The sequence below is a fragment of the Chiloscyllium plagiosum genome, unplaced genomic scaffold, assembly GCF_037043375.1.
Source record: "Chiloscyllium plagiosum isolate Xiang-an unplaced genomic scaffold, Cpla_swu_hap1 HiC_scaffold_53X, whole genome shotgun sequence".
Lineage (NCBI taxonomy): Eukaryota > Metazoa > Chordata > Chondrichthyes > Orectolobiformes > Hemiscylliidae > Chiloscyllium > Chiloscyllium plagiosum.
The window spans coordinates 10,585,614-10,611,429 of record NW_028270191.1 but is presented as its reverse complement, the minus strand read 5'-3'; the positions used below and the strand labels follow the sequence as shown (position 1 = coordinate 10,611,429).

Genomic DNA, 25,816 nt, shown 5'->3' with positions numbered 1-25,816 from the left:
AAAGGCACGCCACCGCCTACCTGGGCCCACTGGGGATGGGCATCACATGCCAGTCTCGGCAACAATAGCCACATCTGATGAGCAACAAAGTAAATGCCAACCTCAAACCAATTGGGTGGTGGGGGTTGGTGATGTGAGAACCTCAGTCGCCTGGCAGTGTCCAGTTTGATGCCCGGGATGGGCGCCTCTACCCCGAAACAGAAATCACAGCCATATTGGCAGTGGGCACCAAAACCTCAAACACAGGACACATCCTTCTCATCTTGAACACTGACAGAAGGTGAGGAGTATTGCTCAACTGTTTGAGAAGCAAGACAGCGCAGTTTCAAAGGGAACGGCACTTTAACAGGAAGCGGACTGCTTGCCAACTCATTCCTGATCGCCAATGCATTGCTGGAGAAAAGCTAATGTAGAGCTGAAAGCTCGAGACTTGAAGATATTCATTCCACCTGCAGAGAGTTCTCTCAGTGTTTGAGATTCTGACTAACGGAATTAAGCCTCCTCACGACCGGGACGACTTTATTTTCACTCAGTCATTCCACGAACGGACTCTTACCTTCAACAGAATCTCCGCTGAACTCCCCAACGGCCACAGAGTAACCTGCGAAACAAACGTCCTCACGTTAACAGGACAGGAGGGAGAGAGCAGCCGACACAGCAGCAGAAACAGCCGACAGAGAGTCACCCGACAGACCAGGGAGCTGTGAGCGGGCACACCACAGGATATCTTCAACCATTCAACACAGAGACACCTATCGCGTCAGGCCATCGACCAACTCACAGGCCATCACTGCGTTTATAAATCAGGAACTAAGGGAGTGCCGCGCTGTCGGAGGGTCAGTGCTGAGGGAGTGCCGCACTGTCAGAGGGTCAGTGCTGAGGGAGTGCTGCACTGTCGGAGGGTCAGTGCTGAGGGAGTGGGCACTGTCAGAGTGTCAGTGCTGAGGGAGTGCCGCACTGTGGGAGGGTCAGTGCTGACGGAGTGCCGCACTGTCGGAGGGTCAGTGCTGAGGGAGTGCCGCACTGTCGGAGGGTCAGTGCTGAGGGAGTGCCGCACTGTCGGAGGGTCAGTGCTGAGGGAGTGCCGCGCTGTCGGAGGGTCAGTGCTGAGGGAGTGGGCAATTTCAGAGTGTCAGTGCTGAGGGAGTGCCGCACTGTCGGAGGGTCAGTGCTGAGGGAGTGCCGCACTGTCGGAGGGTCAGTGCTGAGGGAGTGCCACACTGTCAGAGGGTCAGTGCTGAGGGAGTGCCGCACTGTCGGAGGGTCAGTACTGAGGGAGTGCCGTACTGTCGGAGGGTCAGTGCTGAGGGAGTGCCGCACTGTCAGAGGGTCAGTACTGAGGGAGTGCCGCACTGTCGGAGGGTCAGTGCTGAGGGAGTGCCGCACTGTCAGAGGGTCAGTACTGAGGGAGTGCCGTACTGTCGGAGGGTCAGTGCTGAGGGAGTGCCGCACTGTCAGAGGGTCAGTACTGAGGGAGTGGCGCACTGTCGGAGGGTCAGTGCTGAGGTAGTGCCACACTGTCGGAGGGTCAGTGCTGAGGGAGTGCCACAATGTCGGAGGGTCAGTGCTGAGGGAGTGCCGCACTGTCGGAGGGGCAGTACTGAGGGAGTACCGCACTGTCGGAGTGTCAGTGCTGAGGGAGTGCCGCACTGTCGGAGGGTCAGTGCTGAGGAAGTGCCGCACTGTCGGAGGGTCAGTACTGTGGGAGTGCCGCACTGTCGGAGGGTCAGTCTGAGGGAGTGCCGCACTTTCGGAGGGTCAGTACTGAGGGAGTGCCGAACTGTCGGAGTGTCAGTGCTGAGGGAGTGCCGCACTGTCGGAGGGTCAGTACTGAGGAAGTGCCGCACTGTCGGAGGGTCAGTACTGAGGGAGTGCCGCACTGTCGGAGGGTCAGTCTGAGGGAGTGCCGCACTTTCGGAGGGTCAGTACTGAGGGAGTGCCGCACTGTCGGAGGGGCAGTGCTGAGGGAGTGAGTGCTGAGGGAGTGCCGCACTGTCGGAGGGTCAGTACTGAGGGAGTGACGCACTGTCGGAGGGTCAGTGCTGAGGGAGTGCCGCACTGTCGGAGGGTCAGTACTGAGGGCGTGCCGCACTGTCGGAGGGTCAGTGCTGAGGGAGTGCTGCACTGTCAGAGGGTCAGTGCTGAGGGAGTGCTGCACTGTCAGAGGGTCAGTACTGAGGTAGCGCTGCAGTGTCGGAGGGTCGGTGCTGAGGGAGTGCTGCACTGTCGGAGGGTCAGTGCTGAGGGAGTGCCGCACTGTCGGAGGGTCAGTGCTGAGGGAGTGCTGCACTGTCGGAGGGTCAGTGCTGAGGGAGTGCTGCACTGTCGGAGGGTCAGTACTGAGGGAGTGCCGCACTGTCGGAGGGTCAGTCTGAGGGAGTGCCGCACTTTCGGAGGGTCAGTACTGAGGGAGTGCCGCACTGTCGGAGGGGCAGTGCTGAGGGAGTGGGCACTGTCAGAGGGTCAGTGCTGAGGGAGTGCCGCACTGTCGGAGGGTCAGTACTGAGGGAGTGACGCACTGTCGGAGGGTCAGTGCTGAGGGAGTGCCGCACTGTCGGAGGGTCAGTACTGAGGGCGTGCCGCACTGTCGGAGGGTCAGTGCTGAGGAAGTGCTGCACTGTCAGAGGGTCAGTGCTGAGGGAGTGCCGCACTGTCGGAGGGTCAGTGCTGAGGTAGTGCCACACTGTCGGAGGGTCAGTGCTGAGGGAGTGCCGCACTGTCGGAGGGTCAGTGCTGAGGGAGTGCCGCACTGTCGGAGGGTCAGTGCTGAGGGAGTGCCGCACTGTCGGAGGGTCAGTGCTGAGGGAGTGCCGCACTTTCGGAGGGTCAGTGCTGAGGTAGTGCCACACTGTCGGAGGGTCAGTGCTGAGGGAGTGCCACAATGTCGGAGGGTCAGTGCTGAGGGAGTGCCGCACTGTCGGAGGGTCAGTACTGAGGGAGTGCCGCACTGTCAGAGGGTCAGTACTGAGGGAGTGCCGCACTGTCGGAGGGTCAGTACTGAGGGAGTACCGCACTGTCGGAGTGTCAGTGCTGAGGGAGTGCCGCACTGTCGGAGGGTCAGTGCTGAGGAAGTGCCGCACTGTCGGAGGGTCAGTACTGAGGGAGTGCCGCACTGTCGGAGGGTCAGTCTGAGGGAGTGCCGCACTTTCGGAGGGTCAGTACTGAGGGAGTGCCGCACTGTCGGAGTGTCAGTGCTGAGGGAGTGCCGCACTGTCGGAGGGTCAGTGCTGAGGAAGTGCCGCACTGTCGGAGGGTCAGTACTGAGGGAGTGCCGCACTGTCGGAGGGTCAGTCTGAGGGAGTGCCGCACTTTCGGAGGGTCAGTACTGAGGGAGTGCCGCACTGTCGGAGGGGCAGTGCTGAGGGAGTGGGCACTGTCAGAGGGTCAGTGCTGAGGGAGTGCCGCACTGTCGGAGGGTCAGTACTGAGGGAGTGACGCACTGTCGGAGGGTCAGTGCTGAGGGAGTGCCGCACTGTCGGAGGGTCGGTACTGAGGGCGTGCCGCACTGTCGGAGGGTCAGTGCTGAGGGAGTGCCGCACTGTCGGAGGGTCAGTGCTGAGGGAGTGCCGCACTTTCGGAGGGTCAGTGCTGAGGTAGTGCCACACTGTCGGAGGGTCAGTGCTGAGGGAGTGCCACAATGTCGGAGGGTCAGTGCTGAGGGAGTGCCGCACTGTCGGAGGGTCAGTACTGAGGGAGTGCCGCACTGTCAGAGGGTCAGTACTGAGGGAGTGCCGCACTGTCGGAGGGTCAGTACTGAGGGAGTACCGCACTGTCGGAGTGTCAGTGCTGAGGGAGTGCCGCACTGTCGGAGGGTCAGTGCTGAGGAAGTGCCGCACTGTCGGAGGGTCAGTACTGAGGGAGTGCCGCACTGTCGGAGGGTCAGTCTGAGGGAGTGCCGCACTTTCGGAGGGTCAGTACTGAGGGAGTGCCGCACTGTCGGAGTGTCAGTGCTGAGGGAGTGCCGCACTGTCGGAGGGTCAGTGCTGAGGAAGTGCCGCACTGTCGGAGGGTCAGTACTGAGGGAGTGCCGCACTGTCGGAGGGTCAGTCTGAGGGAGTGCCGCACTTTCGGAGGGTCAGTACTGAGGGAGTGCCGCACTGTCGGAGGGGCAGTGCTGAGGGAGTGGGCACTGTCAGAGGGTCAGTGCTGAGGGAGTGCCGCACTGTCGGAGGGTCAGTACTGAGGGAGTGACGCACTGTCGGAGGGTCAGTGCTGAGGGAGTGCCGCACTGTCGGAGGGTCGGTACTGAGGGCGTGCCGCACTGTCGGAGGGTCAGTGCTGAGGGAGTGCTGCACTGTCAGAGGGTCAGTGCTGAGGGAGTGCCGCACTGTCGGAGGGTCAGTACTGAGGTAGCGCTGCAATGTCGGAGGGTCAGTGCTGAGGGAGTGCTGCACTGTCGGAGGGTAAGTGCTGAGGGAGTGCTGCACTGTCGGAGGGTCAGTACTGAGGGAGTGCCGCACTGTCGGAGGGTCAGTGCTGAGGGAGTGCCGCACTGTCGGAGGGTCAGTGCTGAGGGAGTGCTGCACTGTCGGAGGGTCAGTGCTGAGGGAGTGCTGCACTGTCGGAGGGTCAGTACTGAGGGAGTGCCGCACTGTCGGAGGGTCAGTCTGAGGGAGTGCCGCACTTTCGGAGGGTCAGTACTGAGGGAGTGCCGCACTGTCGGAGGGTCAGTGCTGAGGGAGTGGGCACTGTCAGAGGGTCAGTGCTGAGGGAGTGCCGCACTGTCGGAGGGTCAGTACTGAGGGAGTGCCATGCTGTCGGAGGGTCAGTGCTGAGGGAGTGCCGCAATGTCGGAGGGTCAGTGCTGAGGGAGTACCGCACTGTCGGAGGGTCAGTGCTGAGGGAGTGCCGCACTGTCGGAGGGTCAGTACTGAGGGAGTGCCGCACTGTCGGAGGGTCAGTGCTGAGGGAGTGCCGCACTGTCGGAGGGTCAGTGCTGAGGGAGTGCCGCACTGTCGGAGGGTCAGTGCTGAGGGAGTACCGCACTGTCGGAGGGTCAGTACTGAGGGGGTGCCGCACTGTCGGAGGGTCAGTACTGAGGGAGTGCCGCACTGTCGGAGGGTCAGTGCTGAGGGAGTGCCGCACTGTCGGAGGGTCAGTGCTGAGGGAGTGCCGCACTGTCGGAGGGTCAGTGTTGAGGGAGTACCGCACTGTCGGAGGGTCAGTGCTGAGGGAGTGCCGCACTGTCAGAGGGTCAGTGCTGAGGGAGTGCCGCACTGTCGGAGGGTCAGTGCTGAGGGAGTGCCGCACTGTCGGAGGGTCAGTGCTGAGGGAGTACCGCACTGTCGGAGGGTCAGTGCTGAGGGAGTGCCGCACTGTCGGAGGGTCAATTTGAGAGTGTGTTTCTATCCTGTGTGTCGGTGACACTCTGTGAGGGTGAAGCCTCTGCTTGAAACACAGCTGAAGATCATGGGGTTAAATTGCCCTCAGCCAACCTTCCCACCTAACGGAGAGAAAGTCTGAAAGACTGACATGCTGACATACCGAGGTAGCTGTCGTCGTGGGTGCTCTCTGATTGCTTGTTGTAGATTTCTCCGACCGTGTACTGGATGTAGCTGAAGTCAGCCTGAGGCGGGACAATGTTCTCTATGTTGGCAGAAAGGAGCTGCCCTGAAAAACACAGAGAGCACAGTGCATCATCCTGGCACAGGGCTCACTGAGCTCAGACAGACAGTCAGTCCCCACCGTCCACCCCACACCCACACACCCACACACACTGACACTCTAACACACACACACCCCCACACCCACACACACTGACACTCTAATACACACACCCCACACCCACACACACACACACACTGACACTCTAATACACACACCCCACACCCACACACACTGACACTCTAATACACACACCACCACACCCACACACACACTGACACTCTAATACACACACCCCCACACCCACACACACTGACACTCTAATACACACACCCCACACCCACACACACACTGACACTCTAATACACACACCCCACACCCACACACACACTGACACTCTAATACACACACCCCCACACCCACACACACTGACACTCTAATACACACACACCCCCACACCCACACACACTGACACTCTAATACACACACCCCACACCCACACACCCACACACACTGACACTCTAATACACACACCCCACACCCACACACACTGACACTCTAATACACACACCCCCACACCCACACACACTGACACTCTAATACACACACCCCCACACCCACACACACACTGACACTCTAATACACACACCCCACACCCACACACACTGACACTCTAATACACACACCCCACACCCACACACACACCCCCACACCCACACACACTGACACTCTAATACACACACCCCACACCCACACACCCACACACACTGACACTCTAATACACACACCCCACACCCACACACACTGACACTCTAATACACACACCCCCACACACTGACACTCTAATACACACACCCCACACCCACACACACACTGACACTCTAATACACACACCCCCACACCCACACACACACTGACACTCTAATACACACACCCCACACCCACACACACTGACACTCTAATACACACACCCCACACCCACACACACACCCCCACACCCACACACACTGACACTCTAATACACACACCCCCACACCCACACACACTGACACTCTAATACACACACCCCCACACCCACACACACACTGACACTCTAATACACACACCCCACACCCACACACACTGACACTCTAATACACACACCCCACACCCACACACACACCCCCACACCCACACACACTGACACTCTAATACACACACCCCACACCCACACACCCACACACACTGACACTCTAATACACACACCCCACACCCACACACACTGACACTCTAATACACACACCCCCACACACTGACACTCTAATACACACACCCCACACCCACACACACACTGACACTCTAATACACACACCCCACACCCACACACACTGACACTCTAATACACACACCCCCACACCCACACACACTGACACTCTAATACACACACCCCACACCCACACACACACTGACACTCTAATACACACACCCCACACCCACACACCCACACACACTGACACTCTAATACACACACCCCCACACCCACACCCACACACACTGACACTCTAATACACACACCCCCACACCCACACACACACACACTGACACTCTAACACACACACACCCCCACACCCACACACACTGACACTCTAATACACACACCCCCACACCCACACACACACCCCCACACCCACACACACTGACACTCTAATACACACACCCCACACCCACACACACACTGACACTCTAATACACACACCCCACACCCACACACCCACACACACTGACACTCTAATACACACACCCCCACACCCACACCCACACACACTGACACTCTAACACACACACACCCCCACACCCACACACACTGACACTCTAATACACACACCCCCACACCCACACACACACCCCACACCCACACACACTGACACTCTAATACACACACCCCCACACCCACACACACACCCCACACCCACACACACTGACACTCTAATACACACACCCCCACACCCACACACACACCCCACACCCACACACACTGACACTCTAATACACACACCCCCACACCCACACACACACCCCACACACACACACACACTGACACTCTAACACACACACCCCACATCCACACACACACACACTGACACTCTAATACACACACCCCCACACCCACACACACTGACACTCTAATACACACACCCCACACCCACACACACACTGACACTCTAATACACACACCCCACACCGACACTCTAACACACACACACCCCACACCCACACACACACTGACACTCTAATACACACACCCCACACACACACACTGACACTCTAATACACACACCCCCACACCCACACACACTGACACTCTAATACACACACCCCACACCCACACACACACTGACACTCTAATACACACACCCCACACCCACACACACTGACACTCTAATACACACACCCCCACACCCACACACACACTGACACTCTAATACACACACCCCACACACACACACTGACACTCTAATACACACACCCCCACACCCACACACACTGACACTCTAATACACACACCCCACACCCACACACACACTGACACTCTAATACACACACCCCACACCCACACACACTGACACTCTAATACACACACCCCACACCCACACACACTGACACTCTAACACACACACCCCACACCCGCACACACTGACAGTCTAATACACACACACTGACAGTCTAATACACACACCCCACATCCACACACACTGACACTCTAATACACACACCCCACACCCACACACACTGACACTCTAACACACACACACACCCCACACCCACACTGACACTCTAATACACACACCCCACACCCACACACTGACACTCTAACACACACACACCCCACACCCACACACACACTGACACTCTAACACACACACACCCACACACACTGACACTCTAACACACACACACCCTGACACTCTAACACACACACACACCCCACACACACCCACACTGACACTCTAACACACACACACCCACACACACTGACACTCTAACACACACACACCCCACACCCACACACACTGACACTCTAACACACACACTCTAACACACTCAGACTCTAACACACACACATCCACCCCACACCCACACACACTGACACTCTAATACACACCCACACCCCACACCCACACACACTGACACTCTAACACACACACATCCCACACCCACTGACACTCTAACACACACACTCTAACACACACACATCCACCCCACACCCACACACACTGACACTCTAACACACACACCCCCCACACACACACACCCACACTCTAACACACACACACACCCACACACACACCCACACCCACACTCTAACACACACACACACCCACCCCACACCCACACACACTGACATTCTAACACACACACCCACACACCCCCACACACACTCTAACACACACTCTAACACACCCACACTCTAACACACACACATCCACCCCACATCCACACACACACCCACCCCACACCCACACACACTGACATTCTAACACACACACACTCACACACACACTCTAATAGACCCACACACACACCCACACTCTAACACACACACCCACACTCTCACACACACACACACCCACACACACTGACACTCTTACACACACACACACCCAGACACTCTAACAGACCCACACACACACCCACACTCTAACACACACACACCCCACACCCACACACACCCACACACACTCACTCACTCACACACGCACTCTCCCATACACACAAACACTCACTTAGTCACTCACACACACTCTCTCACACACACACACGCTCATTCAGACACTCACTCTCACATACTCACTCACACACACACTCACTCACACACACACTCACACACACACTCTCTCTCTCACACTCTCTCACACACACTCTCTCTCACACACTCTCTCACACACACACTCTCTCTCTCACACACACTCTCTCTCACACACTCTCTATCTCTCACACACACACACTCTCTCTCACACGCACACACACACACACTCTCTCTCTCACATACACACACTCACACACACACTCTCTCACACACACACACTCTCTCTCTCACACACACTCTCTCTCACACACACATACACACACTCACACCTGCAGCTTCAGAAATAATCACTGCCTCTGAGGGACTAGACCTCTTCCTCTCCCCCTCCCCCACTCAGGGACAGCACTGAACTGACTGCCATCACCCACCATGCTGCCCAGGGTATGCCAGGCCTTACCTTGCCAGTAGAAGCTGCCAGGCCCTCCAAGCACCACTCGCCCATTCTGCAAGGACATAGACAATTGGCATTAGTGCCTGTGCCCACACACACACGCACAAGCCAAGGTGCCAGCTGCAAACTGTGACAGTGCCCTCAAGCTGGTCACCTTTGGCAGAGAGAGCTTGGTGTCTGTCCACAGCCACCCCTCCTCTGCCATCCAGCTCCAGCTGAGTAACTGGAGCCACTGCATCTGCCTGCCATCTTTGGAAAGTGGTGAGGGGGCACAAACCCCCCCCCCCCCCCCCCCCTCTCCCCCCACAAGCTGACTTCAGGCAGCACCTGTTATCGAGCTGCACAGAACGAGGCCGGAGCACGGTGCCCTGCCTCAACACCGCCGATAGTGACGGGCATCAGAGAGCCCTCCAAACCCATCCCCCAACCCCTCAGCCCAAAGCCCCTCACGCCCATGCCAATCCAGCCGCACTGCATTCTGGGCCTGCCGCAAGCTCCCATGGAACCACTGGGTCACGTGACCTGCTCCGTTCACTCGACTGCTTCAAAGTCTCTTTTACCTCACAGCACTGCACAGGCGACACTCGTTCTAAACCGACATCAACGTTTCTCAAAGCACCACGGAACATACAGGATTGTCAGCGCATATCATCCCTGCTCAGAATGCCAGTTCTGCTCTGGCCATTTAATCACATGTTTATACTGATATGTTTCTGTTGATATGTTTATATTGATATTCATAGAAATCAGCATGAAGCCTGTTCTGGCTTTGCTAAAACCAGGGCTCATCAGGTTGTGGCCATTTTCCTGTTGGCCGAGAAGCTGATACGCTTTCCTTTACTGGTCAGAGTATTGAGTACAGGAGTTGGGAGGTCATGTTGCGGCTGTACAGGACATTGGTTAGGCCACTGTTGGAATATTGTGTGGAATTCTGGTCTCCTTCCTATCGGAAAGATGTTGTGAAACTTGAAAGGGTTCAGAAAAGATTTACAAGGATGTTGCCAGGGTTGGAGGATTTGAGCTACAGGGAGAGGCTGAACAGGCTGGGGCTGTTTTCCCTGGAGTGTCGGAGGCTGAGGGGTGACCTTATAGAGGTTTATAAAATCATGACGGGCATGGATAGGGTAAATAGACAAAGTCATTTCCCTGGGGTGGGGGAGTCCAGAACTAGAGGGCATAGGTTTAGGGTGAGAGGGGAAAGATATAAAAGAGACCTAAGGGGCAACTTTTTCACACAGAGGGTGGTGCGTGTATGGAATGAGCTGCCAGAGGAAGTGGTGGAGGCTGGTACAATTACAGCATTTAAAAGGCATTTGGATGGGTATATGAATAGGAAGGGTTTGGAGGGATATGGGCTGGGTGCTGGCCAAAATGACGAGGTCAGATTAGGTTATCTCATTGGCACAAACCAATTTGGATTTGACCTATTAAGTACAGTAACGTAGGTCTGAGGACTGAATAACACAATCAAACACAGATCAATCAAGCCGTTGAACAGTACCAAGCAGCACAATTGAGCTCAGAGCAATGCCTGAGGCTGTTATCAATTGCTTTGTGTGCCTGAGTGGCACTGCCCAGGACTGGCACATGGGTTAAACTGGAGACCTGTTGATGAACCCTGTGGGGTAGGGTATTCCCAATATAACTCCGGATTAACCTCATGACATCCTCAATGAATTCATGCAGCTGTAACACAAAGCTCACTGAGGCCAAAACATGCATTAGGAACTGTGCCTGCTGTTCTGAAACTCAATCCCCTGATGCCACTGGCCTTGCCAAGCCTGGAAAATCTTCCCCTTTCACTCAAAGGGAGGGAGCAGCCAGTATAGAATGCAGGCTGCATCCAGGAGCTGGGATTCTGGGAGTGGTTAGTGTTCAGCCCACCCAGGGAAGCCAGTCACAACACAACCCAGCACAGCAAACCAGACAGATTGGAGACACTTACCTCGGTCAGGTCGGCACTGAAACCACCTTGGCAATAACCCTGGCCAGCTGGCGTGTGCCATTCTGTCAAAACATGAACAACACCATCACTTACAGCACAATGCCAGACCCATCAGCACAGCAGAGTGTCCCAGATACATATACAGATACACACACACACACAGGCACACGCATATACACACACACACACACACAGGCACACACACACACAGGCACACGCATATACACACACACACAGGCACACACACACGCACACACACACACACACAGGCACACGCATATACACACACACACACACAGGCACACACATATACACACACAGGCGTGCACACACAGACATACACATACACACATACACACACACACATACATACACACACAGACACACACACACATACACACAGGCACACACATACACACACACATTACACACAGGTACACATATACACACAGGCACACACATACACACACAGGCACACACACATACACACACACAGGCACACACAGGCACACACACACAGACACACACATACACAAACAGGCACACACATACACACATACAGGCACACACACATACATAAACACAGACACACACACATATATAAACACAGACACACACACATACATAAACACAGACACACACACACATAAACACAGACAGATGCATCATGAACACAGACAGGTGTGCGTACATAAACACAGACACACACACATACATAAACACAGACACACACACATACATAAACACAGACAGACACAAACACAGACAGGTGTGCATACATAAACACAGACAGGTATACATACATAAATACAGACACACACACATACATAAACACAGACAGACACATAAATACAGACAGGTGTGCACACGTAAACACAGACACACACACATACATAAACATAGACATAAACACATACATAAACACATACATAAACACAGACACACATGCATACATAAACACATAGACACACATACATAAACACAGACACATGCATACATAAACACAGACACACACGCATACATACACACAGACACACACATACATAAACACAGACACATGCATACATAAACACAGACACACACACACATACATGCACACAGACACACACGCATACATAAACACAGACACACACACACATAAACACAGACAGATGCATCATGAACACAGACAGGTGTGCATACATAAACACAGACACACACACATACATAAACACAGACAGACACATAAACACAGACAGGTGTGCACACGTAAACACAGACACACACACATACATAAACACAGACATAAACACATACATAAACACAGACACACATGCATACATAAACACATAGACACACATACATAAACACAGACACATGCATACATAAACACAGACACACACGCATACATACACACAGACACACACATACATAAACACAGACACATGCATACATAAACACAGATACACACACACATACATACACACAGACACACACGCATACATAAACACAGACACACACACACATAAACACAGACAGATGCATCATGAACACAGACAGGTGTGCATACATAAACACAGACACACACACATACATAAACACAGACAGACACATAAACACAGACAGGTGTGCACACGTAAACACAGACACACACACATACATAAACACAGACATAAACACATACATAAACACAGACACACATGCATACATAAACACATAGACACACATACATAAACACAGACACATGCATACATAAACACAGACACATGTACATACATAAACACAGACACACATGCATACATAAACACAGACACATGCATACATAAACACAGACACACACGCATACATAAACACAGACACACACATACATAAACACAGACACACGTACATACATAAACACAGACACACGTACATACATAAACACAGACACACATGCATACATAAACACAGACACACACATACATAAACACAGACACATGCATACATAAACACAGACACACACGCATACATAAACACAGACACACACATACATAAACACAGACACATAAACACAGATAGGTGTGCATACATAAACACAGATACACACACACATACATAAACACAGACACACACACATAGATAAACACAGACAGACACATAAACACAGACAGTTGTGCATACATAAACACAGAAACACACACATACATAAACACAGACATACACGCATAAATAAACACAGAGGCACACGCATACATAAACACAGACACACACATAAACACAGACAGACATATACATGAACACAGATAGACATATAAACACAGACACATACATAAACACAGACAGATGCACATACATAAACACAGACAGACACATAAACACAGATACACACACATATATAAACACAGACACACACGCATACATAAACACAGACACACACATACATCAACACAGACACACATACACAAACACAGACACACATACGCAAACACAGACACACACATACGTAAACATAGACACACACGCATACATAAACACACAGACACATAAATACAGTCAGGTGTGCATACATAAACACAGACAAATACACACATACATAAACACAGACACACACATAAACACAGGCACACACACATATATAAACACAGACACACACATAAACACAGACAGGTGTGCATACATAAACACAGACACACACACATACATAAACACAGACACACACACATACATAAACACAGGCACACACAAATACATAAACACAGGCACACACATAAACACAGACAGGTGTGCATACATAAACACAGACACACACAAATACGTAAACACAGACACACACACATACATACACACAGACACGCATGCATACATAAACACAGACACACACATAAACACAGACAGACACATAAACACAGACACACAAACATACATAAACACAGACAGACATATAAACACAGACACACACACACATACATAAATACAGACACACACATACATAAACACAGACACACATGCATACATAAACACATAGACACACATACATAAACACAGACACATGCATACATAAACACAGACACACACGCATACATACACACAGACACACACATACATAAACACAGACACATGCATACATAAACACAGATACACACACACATACATACACACAGACACACACGCATACATAAACACAGACACACACACACATAAACACAGACAGATGCATCATGAACACAGACAGGTGTGCATACATAAACACAGACACACACACATACATAAACACAGACAGACACATAAACACAGACAGGTGTGCACACGTAAACACAGACACACACACATACATAAACACAGACATAAACACATACATAAACACAGACACACATGCATACATAAACACATAGACACACATACATAAACACAGACACATGCATACATAAACACAGACACATGTACATACATAAACACAGACACACATGCATACATAAACACAGACACATGCATACATAAACACAGACACACACGCATACATAAACACAGACACACACATACATAAACACAGACACACGTACATACATAAACACAGACACACGTACATACATAAACACAGACACACATGCATACATAAACACAGACACACACATACATAAACACAGACACATGCATACATAAACACAGACACACACGCATACATAAACACAGACACACACATACATAAACACAGACACATAAACACAGATAGGTGTGCATACATAAACACAGATACACACACACATACATAAACACAGACACACACACATAGATAAACACAGACAGACACATAAACACAGACAGTTGTGCATACATAAACACAGAAACACACACATACATAAACACAGACATACACGCATAAATAAACACAGAGGCACACGCATACATAAACACAGACACACACATAAACACAGACAGACATATACATGAACACAGATAGACATATAAACACAGACACATACATAAACACAGACAGATGCACATACATAAACACAGACAGACACATAAACACAGATACACACACATATATAAACACAGACACACACGCATACATAAACACAGACACACACATACATCAACACAGACACACATACACAAACACAGACACACATACGCAAACACAGACACACACATACGTAAACATAGACACACACGCATACATAAACACACAGACACATAAATACAGTCAGGTGTGCATACATAAACACAGACAAATACACACATACATAAACACAGACACACACATAAACACAGGCACACACACATATATAAACACAGACACACACATAAACACAGACAGGTGTGCATACATAAACACAGACACACACACATACATAAACACAGACACACACACATACATAAACACAGGCACACACAAATACATAAACACAGGCACACACATAAACACAGACAGGTGTGCATACATAAACACAGACACACACAAATACGTAAACACAGACACACACACATACATACACACAGACACGCATGCATACATAAACACAGACACACACATAAACACAGACAGACACATAAACACAGACACACAAACATACATAAACACAGACAGACATATAAACACAGACACACACACACATACATAAATACAGACACACACATACACAAACACAGGCACACATGCGTAAACACACGCACACATACATAAACACATGCACACATACATAAACACAGACACACACATACATAAACACAGACACACACACATAAACACAGACACACATGCATACATAAATACAGACACACGCACATACATAAACACAGACACACACACATAAACACAGGCACACATGCGTAAACACACGCACACATACATAAACACACGCACACATACATAAACACAGACACACATATACATAAACACAGACACACACACATACATAAACACAGGCACACACATACATAAACACACACATACATAAACACAGACACACACACATAAACACTGACACACACATACATAAACACAGGCACACACACATACATAAACACATGCACAGATACATAAACCCAGACACACACACATACATAAACACAGACATGCACACATATATAAACACAGACACACACACATACATAAACACAGACACACACGCAGACATAAACACAGACACACACGCAGACATAAACACGCACATATACATAAACACAGACACACGCATACATAAACACAGACACACACACAAACATAAACACAGACACATGCATACATAAACACAGACACACACGCATACATAAATACAGATATGCACACATATACATAGACACACACAGAGACATGCGCACATACACATAATCACAGGCACATGCAGAAGCACACATAAACACAGACACACACAGAGGTACACATACACATAAACAGCCACATGCACAGACATACACACATAAACACAGACACACACACAGACACATTCACATGCACAGATACATGCATAAATACACACATAAGCACAGGCACACGCACAGAGAAACAGGTGCACACGCATGAACAGAGATACATGTACTCACGCGGACTCACGTGGACACACAGGCACACAGAAAGACCCACATATAGACACAAACACGAGCCAACAATTGGATGGAGTAGAAGGATCATAGGGAAATAATTGAAATGTAGCAAGGGCACAGTGTGACGGGGGAGCGCGGAGCTTGAATTTGGGCTGCAAAGTGAAGGGGTGGTTCTGTCTCCGTGGAACACCCAGACCGACAGCGCCATGGGAACAATAGGCAGCAGCACTTACTGGTGCGACACGGGGCGTACTCCAGCACATCACTGAAGTTCCGCAGCGACAGGTAACAGGTCCCAACCAGCTCCCGCAGCTCCTCATTACCTCTCCATCTGTAGCGAGGTGCACACGCCTAGAGACAAGAGAGACGGACTGAGAGATCGTCCCCGAGTGAGAAACCCAGGAAAACCGTTCTGCACACTACGGCACTCAGTGGCTCCCAGGCTGTCTCAGAACCAGGGCCACAGCCAGGCTGGACAAAACCACGACCGACTCCAAACAGACTGCCAATGCATGGGGCGCTGGATTTCAAGCATGGCTGACACCCCGACAGGGAGACTGGTTACTGGCACCAAAACCAAGGCAAATAAGGGATTTACTGGTGCAGAACAGCAGCACAGAGGAGGATTCAGATGAAGGGCTGATACTCGAAATGTCGACTCGCCCGCTCCTCGGGTGCTGCCTGACCTGCTGTGCTTTTCCAGCACCACATTCATTCATGACGTGAATCAGGAGGAGCCGAAACCAGTCTGGAATGACAACAACGGCAGGTGTTGACAGCACTGGGACCAATAGGAGACATTCCATCCCAACACAACGAAGGTTCGGACAATTTCTACAAGTCTGCCGACACACACAGAGTTGCAGCAACCGAGTGTTATACAGTGACAGACCTGTCCCCACCAGTACTGTACCCCAGTGTTATACAGTGACAGACCTGTCCCCACCAGTACTGTACCCCAGTGTTATACAGTGACAGACCTGTCCCCACCAGTACTGTACCCCAGTGTTATACAGTGACAGACCTGTCCCCACCAGTACTGTACCCCAGTGTTATACAGTGACAGACCTGTCCCCACCCGTACTGTACCCCAGTGTTATACAGTGACAGACCTGTCTCCACCAGTACTGTACCCCAGTGTTATACAGTGACAGACCTGTCCCCACCGGTACTGTACCCCAGTGTTATACAGTGACAGACCTGTCCCCACCCGTACTGTACCCCAGTGTTATACAGTGACAGACCTGTCCCCACCAGTACTGTACCCCAGTGTTATACAGTGACAGACCTGTCCCCACCCGTACTGTACCCCAGTGTTATACAGTGACAGACCTGTCCCCACCCGTACTGTACCCCAGTGTTATACAGTGACAGACCTGTCCCCACCAGTACTGTACCCCAGTGTTATACAGTGACAGACCTGTCCCCACCCGTACTGTACCCCAGTGTTATACAGTGACAGACCTGTCCCCCACCAGTACTGTACCCCAGTGTTATACAGTGACAGACCTATCTCCACCAGTACTGTACACCAGTGTTATACAGTGACAGGCCTGTCCCCACCAGTACTGTACCCCAGTGTTATACAGTGACAGACCTGTCTCCACCAGTACTGTACCCCAGTGTTATACAGGGACAGACCTGTCTCCACCAGTACTGTACCCCAGTGTTATACAGTGACAGACCTGTCCCCACCCGTACTGTACCCCAGTGTTATACAGTGACAGACCTGTCCCCACCCGTACTGTACCCCAGTGTTATACAGTGACAGACCTGTCTCCACCAGTACTGTACCCCAGTGTTATACAGGGACAGACCCGTCCCCACCGGTACTGTACCCCAGTGTTATACAGTAACAGATCTGTCCCCACCCCAGTACTGTACCCCAGTGTTATACAGTGACAGACCTGTCCCCACCAGTACTGTACCCCAGTGTTGTACAGTGACAGACCCGTCCCCACCAGTGCTGTACCCCAGTGTTATACAGTGACAGACCCGTCCCCACCGGTACTGTACCCCAGTGTTATACAGTAACAGATCTGTCCCCACCCCAGTACTGTACCCCTGTGTTATACAGTGACAGACCTGTCCCCACCAGTACTGTACCCCAGTGTTGTACAGTGACAGACCCGTCCCCACCAGTACTGTACCCCAGTGTTATACAGTGACAGACCTGTCCCCACCAGTACTGTACCCCAGTGTTATACAGTGACAGACCTGTCCCCACCAGTACTGTACCCCAGTGTTATACAGAGACAGACCCGTCCCCACCGGTACTGTACCCCAGTGTTATACAGTAACAGACCTGTCCGCACCAGTGCTGTACCCCAGTGTTATACAGTAACAGACCTGTCCCCACCAGTACTGTACCCCAGTGTTATACAGTAACAGACCTGTCCCCACCAGTGCTGTACCCCAGTGTTATACAGTAACAGACCTGTCCCCATCAGTACTGTACCCCAGTGTTATACAGTAACAGACCTGTCCCCACCAGTGCTGTACCCCAGTGTTATACAGTGACAGACCCGTCACCACCAGTACTGTACCCCAGTGTTATACAGTAACAGACCTGTCCCCACCAGTACTGTACCCCAGTGTTATACAGAGACAGACCCGTCCCCACCGGTACTGTACCCCAGTGTTATACAGTAACAGATCTGTCCCCACCCCAGTACTGTACCCCAGTGTTATACAGTGACAGACCTGTCCCCCACCAGTACTGTACCCCAGTGTTATACAGTAACAGATCTGTCCCCACCCCAGTACTGTACCCCAGTGTTATACAGTGACAGACCTGTCCCCACCAGTACTGTACCCCTGTGTTATACAGTGACAGACCTGTCCCCACCAGTACTGTACCCCAGTGACAGACCCGTCCCCACCAGTACTGTACCCCAGTGTTATACAGTGACAGACCTGTCCCCACCAGTACTGTACCCCAGTGTTATACAGTGACAGACCTGTCCCCACCAGTACTGTACCCCAGTGTTATACAGAGACAGACCCGTCCCCACCGGTACTGTACCCCAGTGTTATACAGTAACAGACCTGTCCCCACCAGTGCTGTACCCCAGTGTTACACAGTGACAGACCTGTCCCCACCTGTACTGTACCCCAGTGTTATACAGTAACAGACCTGTCCCCACCAGTACTGTACCCCAGTGTTATACAGTAACAGACCTGTCCCCATCAGTACTGTACCCCAGTGTTATACAGTGACAGACCTGTCCCCACCAGTACTGTACCCCAGTGTTACACAGTGACAGACCTGTCCCCACCAGTACTGTACCGTGTTATACAGGGACAGACCTATCCCCACCGGTACTGTACCCCAGTGTTATACAGTAACAGACCTGTCCCCACCAGTACTGTACCGTGTTATACAGGGACAGACCTATCCCCACCGGTACTGTACCCCAGTGTTATACAGTAACAGACCTGTCCCCACCAGTACTGTACCGTGTTATACAGGGACAGACCTATCCCCACCAGTACTGTACCCCAGTGTTATACAGTAACAGACCTGTCCCCACCAGTACTGTACCCCAGTGTTATACAGGGACAGACCTATCCCCACCAGTACTGTACCCCAGTGTTATACAGTAACAGACCTGTCCCCACCAGTACTGTACCCCAGTGTTATACAGTGACAGACCTGTCCCCACCAGTACTGTACCCCAGTGTTATACAGTGTCAGACCTGTCCCCACCAGTACTGTACCCCAGTGTTATACAGTGACAGACCTGTCCCCACCAGTACTGTACCCCAGTGTTATACATGGACAGACCTGTCCCCACCAGTACTGTACCCCAGTGTTATACAGTGACAGACCTGTCCCCACCAGTACTGTACCCCAGTGTTATACAGTGACTGCCCTGTCCCCACCAGTACTGTACCGCAGTGTTATACAGTGACAGACCTGTCCCCACCAGTACTGTACCGCAGTGTTATACAGAGACAGACCTGTCCCCACCAGTACTGTACCCCAGTGTTATACAGAGACAGACCTGTCCCCACCAGTACTGTATCCCAGTGTTATACAGTAACAGACCTGTCCCCACCAGTACTGTAGCCCAGTGTTATACAGTGACAGACCTGTCCCCACCAGTACTGTACCCCAGTGTTATACAGTGACAGACCTGTCCCCCCCAGTACTGTACCCCAGTGTTATACAGTGACAGACCTGTCCCCACCAGTACTGTACCCCAGTGTTATACAGTGACAGACCTGTCCCCACCAGTACTGTACCCCAGTGTTATACAGTGACAGACCTGTCCCCACCAGTACTGTACCCCAGTGTTATACAGTGACAGACCTGTACCCCAGTGTTATACAGTGACAGACCTGTCCCCACCAGTACTGTACCCCAGTGTTATACAGTGACAGACCTGTCCCCACCAGTACTGTACCCCAGTGTTATACAGTGACTGCCCTGTCCCCACCAGTACTGTACCCCAGTGTTATACACTGACAGACCTGTCCCCACCAGTACTGTACCCCAGTGTTATACACTGACAGACCTGTCCCCACCAGTACTGTACCCCAGTGTTATACAACGACAGAGCAGACCTCACTTGAGCTGAAAGGGGTACGGGGTCCTGCTGACATTGTTTGTAGAGGGTCCCCAGAGGAACTGATGCTGGGAAGCACCTTTCGGACACTAGATGAATGCAGTGTGTCATGAGAGAGGTGAGCTCACCTTCCCGGGTGGTCGGAGAATGGGGCCTGGGATCTGGGGAAGCGATTAGGGGAGGAGGAAAGAACGGAGAGCGTTGCCAGTGGATTGGGGAAGGCAGGAGGAAGCCGCATCTGGGTCCAGTGTCTTTCAATGGTCAAGTGTCTGTGATACAGCTGCAGAGAGCACCGACCGCGGGCACAACTGGACGCAATTTACTTCGAAACCCGACAGTGTACAAACAGGTCCTTCGGGCCCACAACTCCACACTGGCCCTCCGAAGAGTAACCCACCCGAACCCATTCCCTATTACTCTACATTCCCGCATGACTTATGCACCTAGCCTGCACATCCCTGGGCACTATGGGACAATTTAGCATGGCCAATCCACCCTAACCTGCACATCCCTGGGCACTATGGGACAATTTAGCACGGCCAACCCAACCTAACCTGCACATCCCTGGGCACTATGGGGCAATTTAGCACGGCCAATCCACACTAACCTGCACATTCCTGGACACTATGGGACAATTTAGCACGGCCAACCCACCCTAACCTGCACATCCCTGGACACTATGGGACAATTTAGCATGGCCAACCCACCCTAACCTGCACATCCCTGGGCACTATGGGACAATTTAGCACGGCCAATCCACCCTAACCTGCACATCCCTGGGCACTATGGGACAATTTAGCATGGCCAATCCACCCTAACCTGCACATCCCTGGACACTATGGGACAATTTAGCATGGCCAATCCACCCTAACCTGCACATCCCTGGGCACTATGGGACAATTTAGCACGGCCAATCCACCCTAACCTGCACATCCCTGGGCACTATGGGACAATTTAGCATGGCCAACCCACCCTAACCTGCACATCCCTGGGCACTATGGCACAATTTAGCACGGCCAATCCACCCTAACCTGCACATCCCTGGGCACTATGGGACAATTTAGCATGGCCAATCCACCCTAACCTGCACATCCCTGGGCACTATGGGACAATTTAGCATGGCCAATCCACCCTAACCTGCACATCCCTGGGCACTATGGGACAATTTAGCATGGCCAATCCACCCTAACCTGCACATCCCTGGGCACTATGGGACAATTTAGCATGGCCAATCCACCCTAACCTGCACATCCCTGGGCACTATGGGACAATTTAGCACGGCCAATCCACCCTAACCTGCACACCCCTGGACACTATGGGACAATTTAGCATGTCCAATCCACCCTAACCTGCACATCCTTGGGCACTATGGGACAATTTAGCATGGCCAATCCCACCCTAACCTGCACATCCCTGGATACTATGGGACAATTTAGCATGGCCAATCCACCCTAACCTGCACATCCCTGGGCACTATGGGACAATTTAGCATGGCCAATCCACCCTGACCTGCACATCTTTGGACTGTGGGAAGAGACCAGAGGCCCCAGAGGAAATCCACTCACACCCAGGGAGAATCTGCAGACTTAACACAGACTGTCACCCGAGGCTGGAATCGAACCCGGCAGCAGTGCTAACCACTGAGCCCCTGTGCCACCCCAGTCTCTGATTGAATGGACCCAGTGGTGTGTAACGTCCCTCATCCCCACCGCCCACCTGCGACTCACCACTATCGTGCGATTGGACGATCGGATACTTGCGCCAAACCACTGGTTGGATTTGAACTCCAGGACTTCCGTCTCGTTGTGGAGCCGGTTCCCTGCGGGAAAACACAACACACAGTCAACGGCCACGCGTCTCTGCTCGGAACAAACTGCCTCATGGGTACCATTCGCCTCGATTCCCGGCCAAACCCAATCCCATTCAGAAATGTCGCCCCGTGCAGAGACAGCCCCGAGTTGGGGCTGAGGAACGATCGCGACCTGACCGCACGGGGAATGCTGGGAGAGCAGCCATGAGGCGCCGGCGTGACCTTTGACCTGCACACGGGGCCACCCTCTCGGTGATCCCAGCCGCCACCATCCCATGGCTGAGTGAGTGAACAGTGAGGCCCACCCCCCGACAGACCCCACGGCCGACAACTAAATGAAACCAGCAGTTTGAAGCAAATGGGGTGCAGCGGAGGAGGGGCCAACACGCGTCGAGTGGGATAGAAAAACAAATATCGCTCAGCTCGAAAGCCGGAACGAAAGCACGCATGATGCAAACGTGTCGGAGCAAGGCTCAGAAACATTTGGGATCATCAAATACATTCACATCATTGAATTCAAATTCTGAAGGGAAAGTACCTTAGCAAGTTGTGGGCTGTCCGTCGTTGAGTGGGTTCAAGAGAGACAGAATATTGACAGCAGCACAAGGGAAAAGTTGGGAGGGGTGGGGGAGCAGGGGAGTGGGATAGTGGGGGAACGTGGCACAGGGGTCAGCTAGGGTCTCGTACAGGGGATCAGGCTTGAGGGGCCAATGGCCTATTCCTTTGCTCTCAGCCTACTCCCAACTGGGGTTTCTCGTGAGCATCTGAAGATGTTTTCCAAAGCTGTTTTAAGCACCCAGGAGCAGTAGAAGGAGCCGGAGCACAAACAGAGAGGCATCAAGTTTTACGGGACTTCATAGAGTCAGAGAGCATGGAGACAGACCCTTCAGCCCAACGGGTCCGTGCCGACCCTCATCCCAAACTAAACTAGTCCCATCTGGGGCCCGTCTCCCTCCCAACCTTTCCTGTCCATGTCCTTATCCAAATATCTTTTCAACGTTGTCCCCACGCCCGCCACTTCCTCAGGAAGTTCATTTCACACACAAACCACTCCCTGTGCAAAAGGAATGACCCCTCACGTCTTTTCAAAATCTCTGTCCGCTCACCTTAAAAACGTATCTCCTCGTCTTGAAATCCCCCATCACAAGGGAAAAGATAAGTACCATTAACTCTTTCTATACCTCTCATTATTTTATGAGCTTCTATCAGGTCACCCCCTCAGCCTCCTACGCTCCAGTAAAAAAAGTCCCAGCCTCTCCTTATATCTCAAACCCTCCATTCCCAGCAACATCCTGGTAAATCGCTTCTGAACCCTCTCCAGCTGATCGTCCTTCCTATAAGAGGACGATCAGAAACTTCATTGTTCTTTCAGAGATGAGAGGGGAACGAGTCAATGGCGCACTTTCTTCAGTATGTTTGACTCAGGGCTCCTGACGTTGAGGGAGGTTGAGCACCTCTGCCTCACTCCACCTCCGAGTGCCCTCTCAGTACCTCCACCTAAAGATGGCGCTGTTTCTTTACACTTGACCTCGATCGGGGGGAGGGAGAGGGGATCTCCATTGCTCAGCCCTTTGAGTGTAGGAGTTGGCGACGTCATGTTGAGGTTATACAGGACATTGGTGAGGTCTCGTCTGGAGCGCAGTGTCCAGTTCTGGTCACCCTGTTATAGGAAGGATATTATTAAGCTGGAGAGGGTTCGGGAAAGATTTACCAAGTAGCGAGGATTTATGATATAAAGAAAGGCTGAATAGGCTGGGATCTTTCTCGCTGGAGCGTAGGAGGTTGAGAGATGATCTTATATAGAGGTTTATAAAATTGTGAGGGGTACAGATAAGGTTAATGGTAGTTATCTTTTCCTGAGGATGGCAAATTTCAAGACGAGAGGATATATATATACATTTAAGGTGACAAGACAGAGATTTAAAAAAAAGACATGACGGGCAATTATTTTTACACAGAGAGTGGTTTGTGTGTGAAATAAACTTCCTGAGGAAGTGGTGGATGTGGGCATAATTACAATGTTTTAAAGATATTTGGATAAAGACATGAATAGGAAAGGTTTGGAGGGATAAGGGCCAGGAGCAGGCAGGTGGGACTGGTTTAGTTTGGGATGAGGGTCGGCACGGACTGGTTGGGCCGAAGGGTC

At 51.6% G+C, this 25,816-nt stretch overlaps 1 protein-coding gene across 1 annotated transcript in view; it reads right to left on the bottom strand.

The window, feature by feature from the left end:
- The window catches only part of LOC122546787 (integrin alpha-5-like), a 249,287-nt gene that overhangs the window by 119,465 nt on the left and 104,006 nt on the right, over positions 1 to 25,816 (bottom strand). The window contains exons 3-8 of the mRNA XM_087985610.1: positions 23,588 to 23,679; positions 17,523 to 17,640; positions 11,788 to 11,849; positions 9,849 to 9,894; positions 5,485 to 5,610; positions 557 to 601 (exon numbers count right to left, since the gene is read on the bottom strand). Coding sequence (XP_087841736.1) covers positions 557 to 601; positions 5,485 to 5,610; positions 9,849 to 9,894; positions 11,788 to 11,849; positions 17,523 to 17,640; positions 23,588 to 23,679 — 489 coding nt within the window. The remainder of the gene's footprint in view (positions 1 to 556; positions 602 to 5,484; positions 5,611 to 9,848; positions 9,895 to 11,787; positions 11,850 to 17,522; positions 17,641 to 23,587; positions 23,680 to 25,816) is intronic.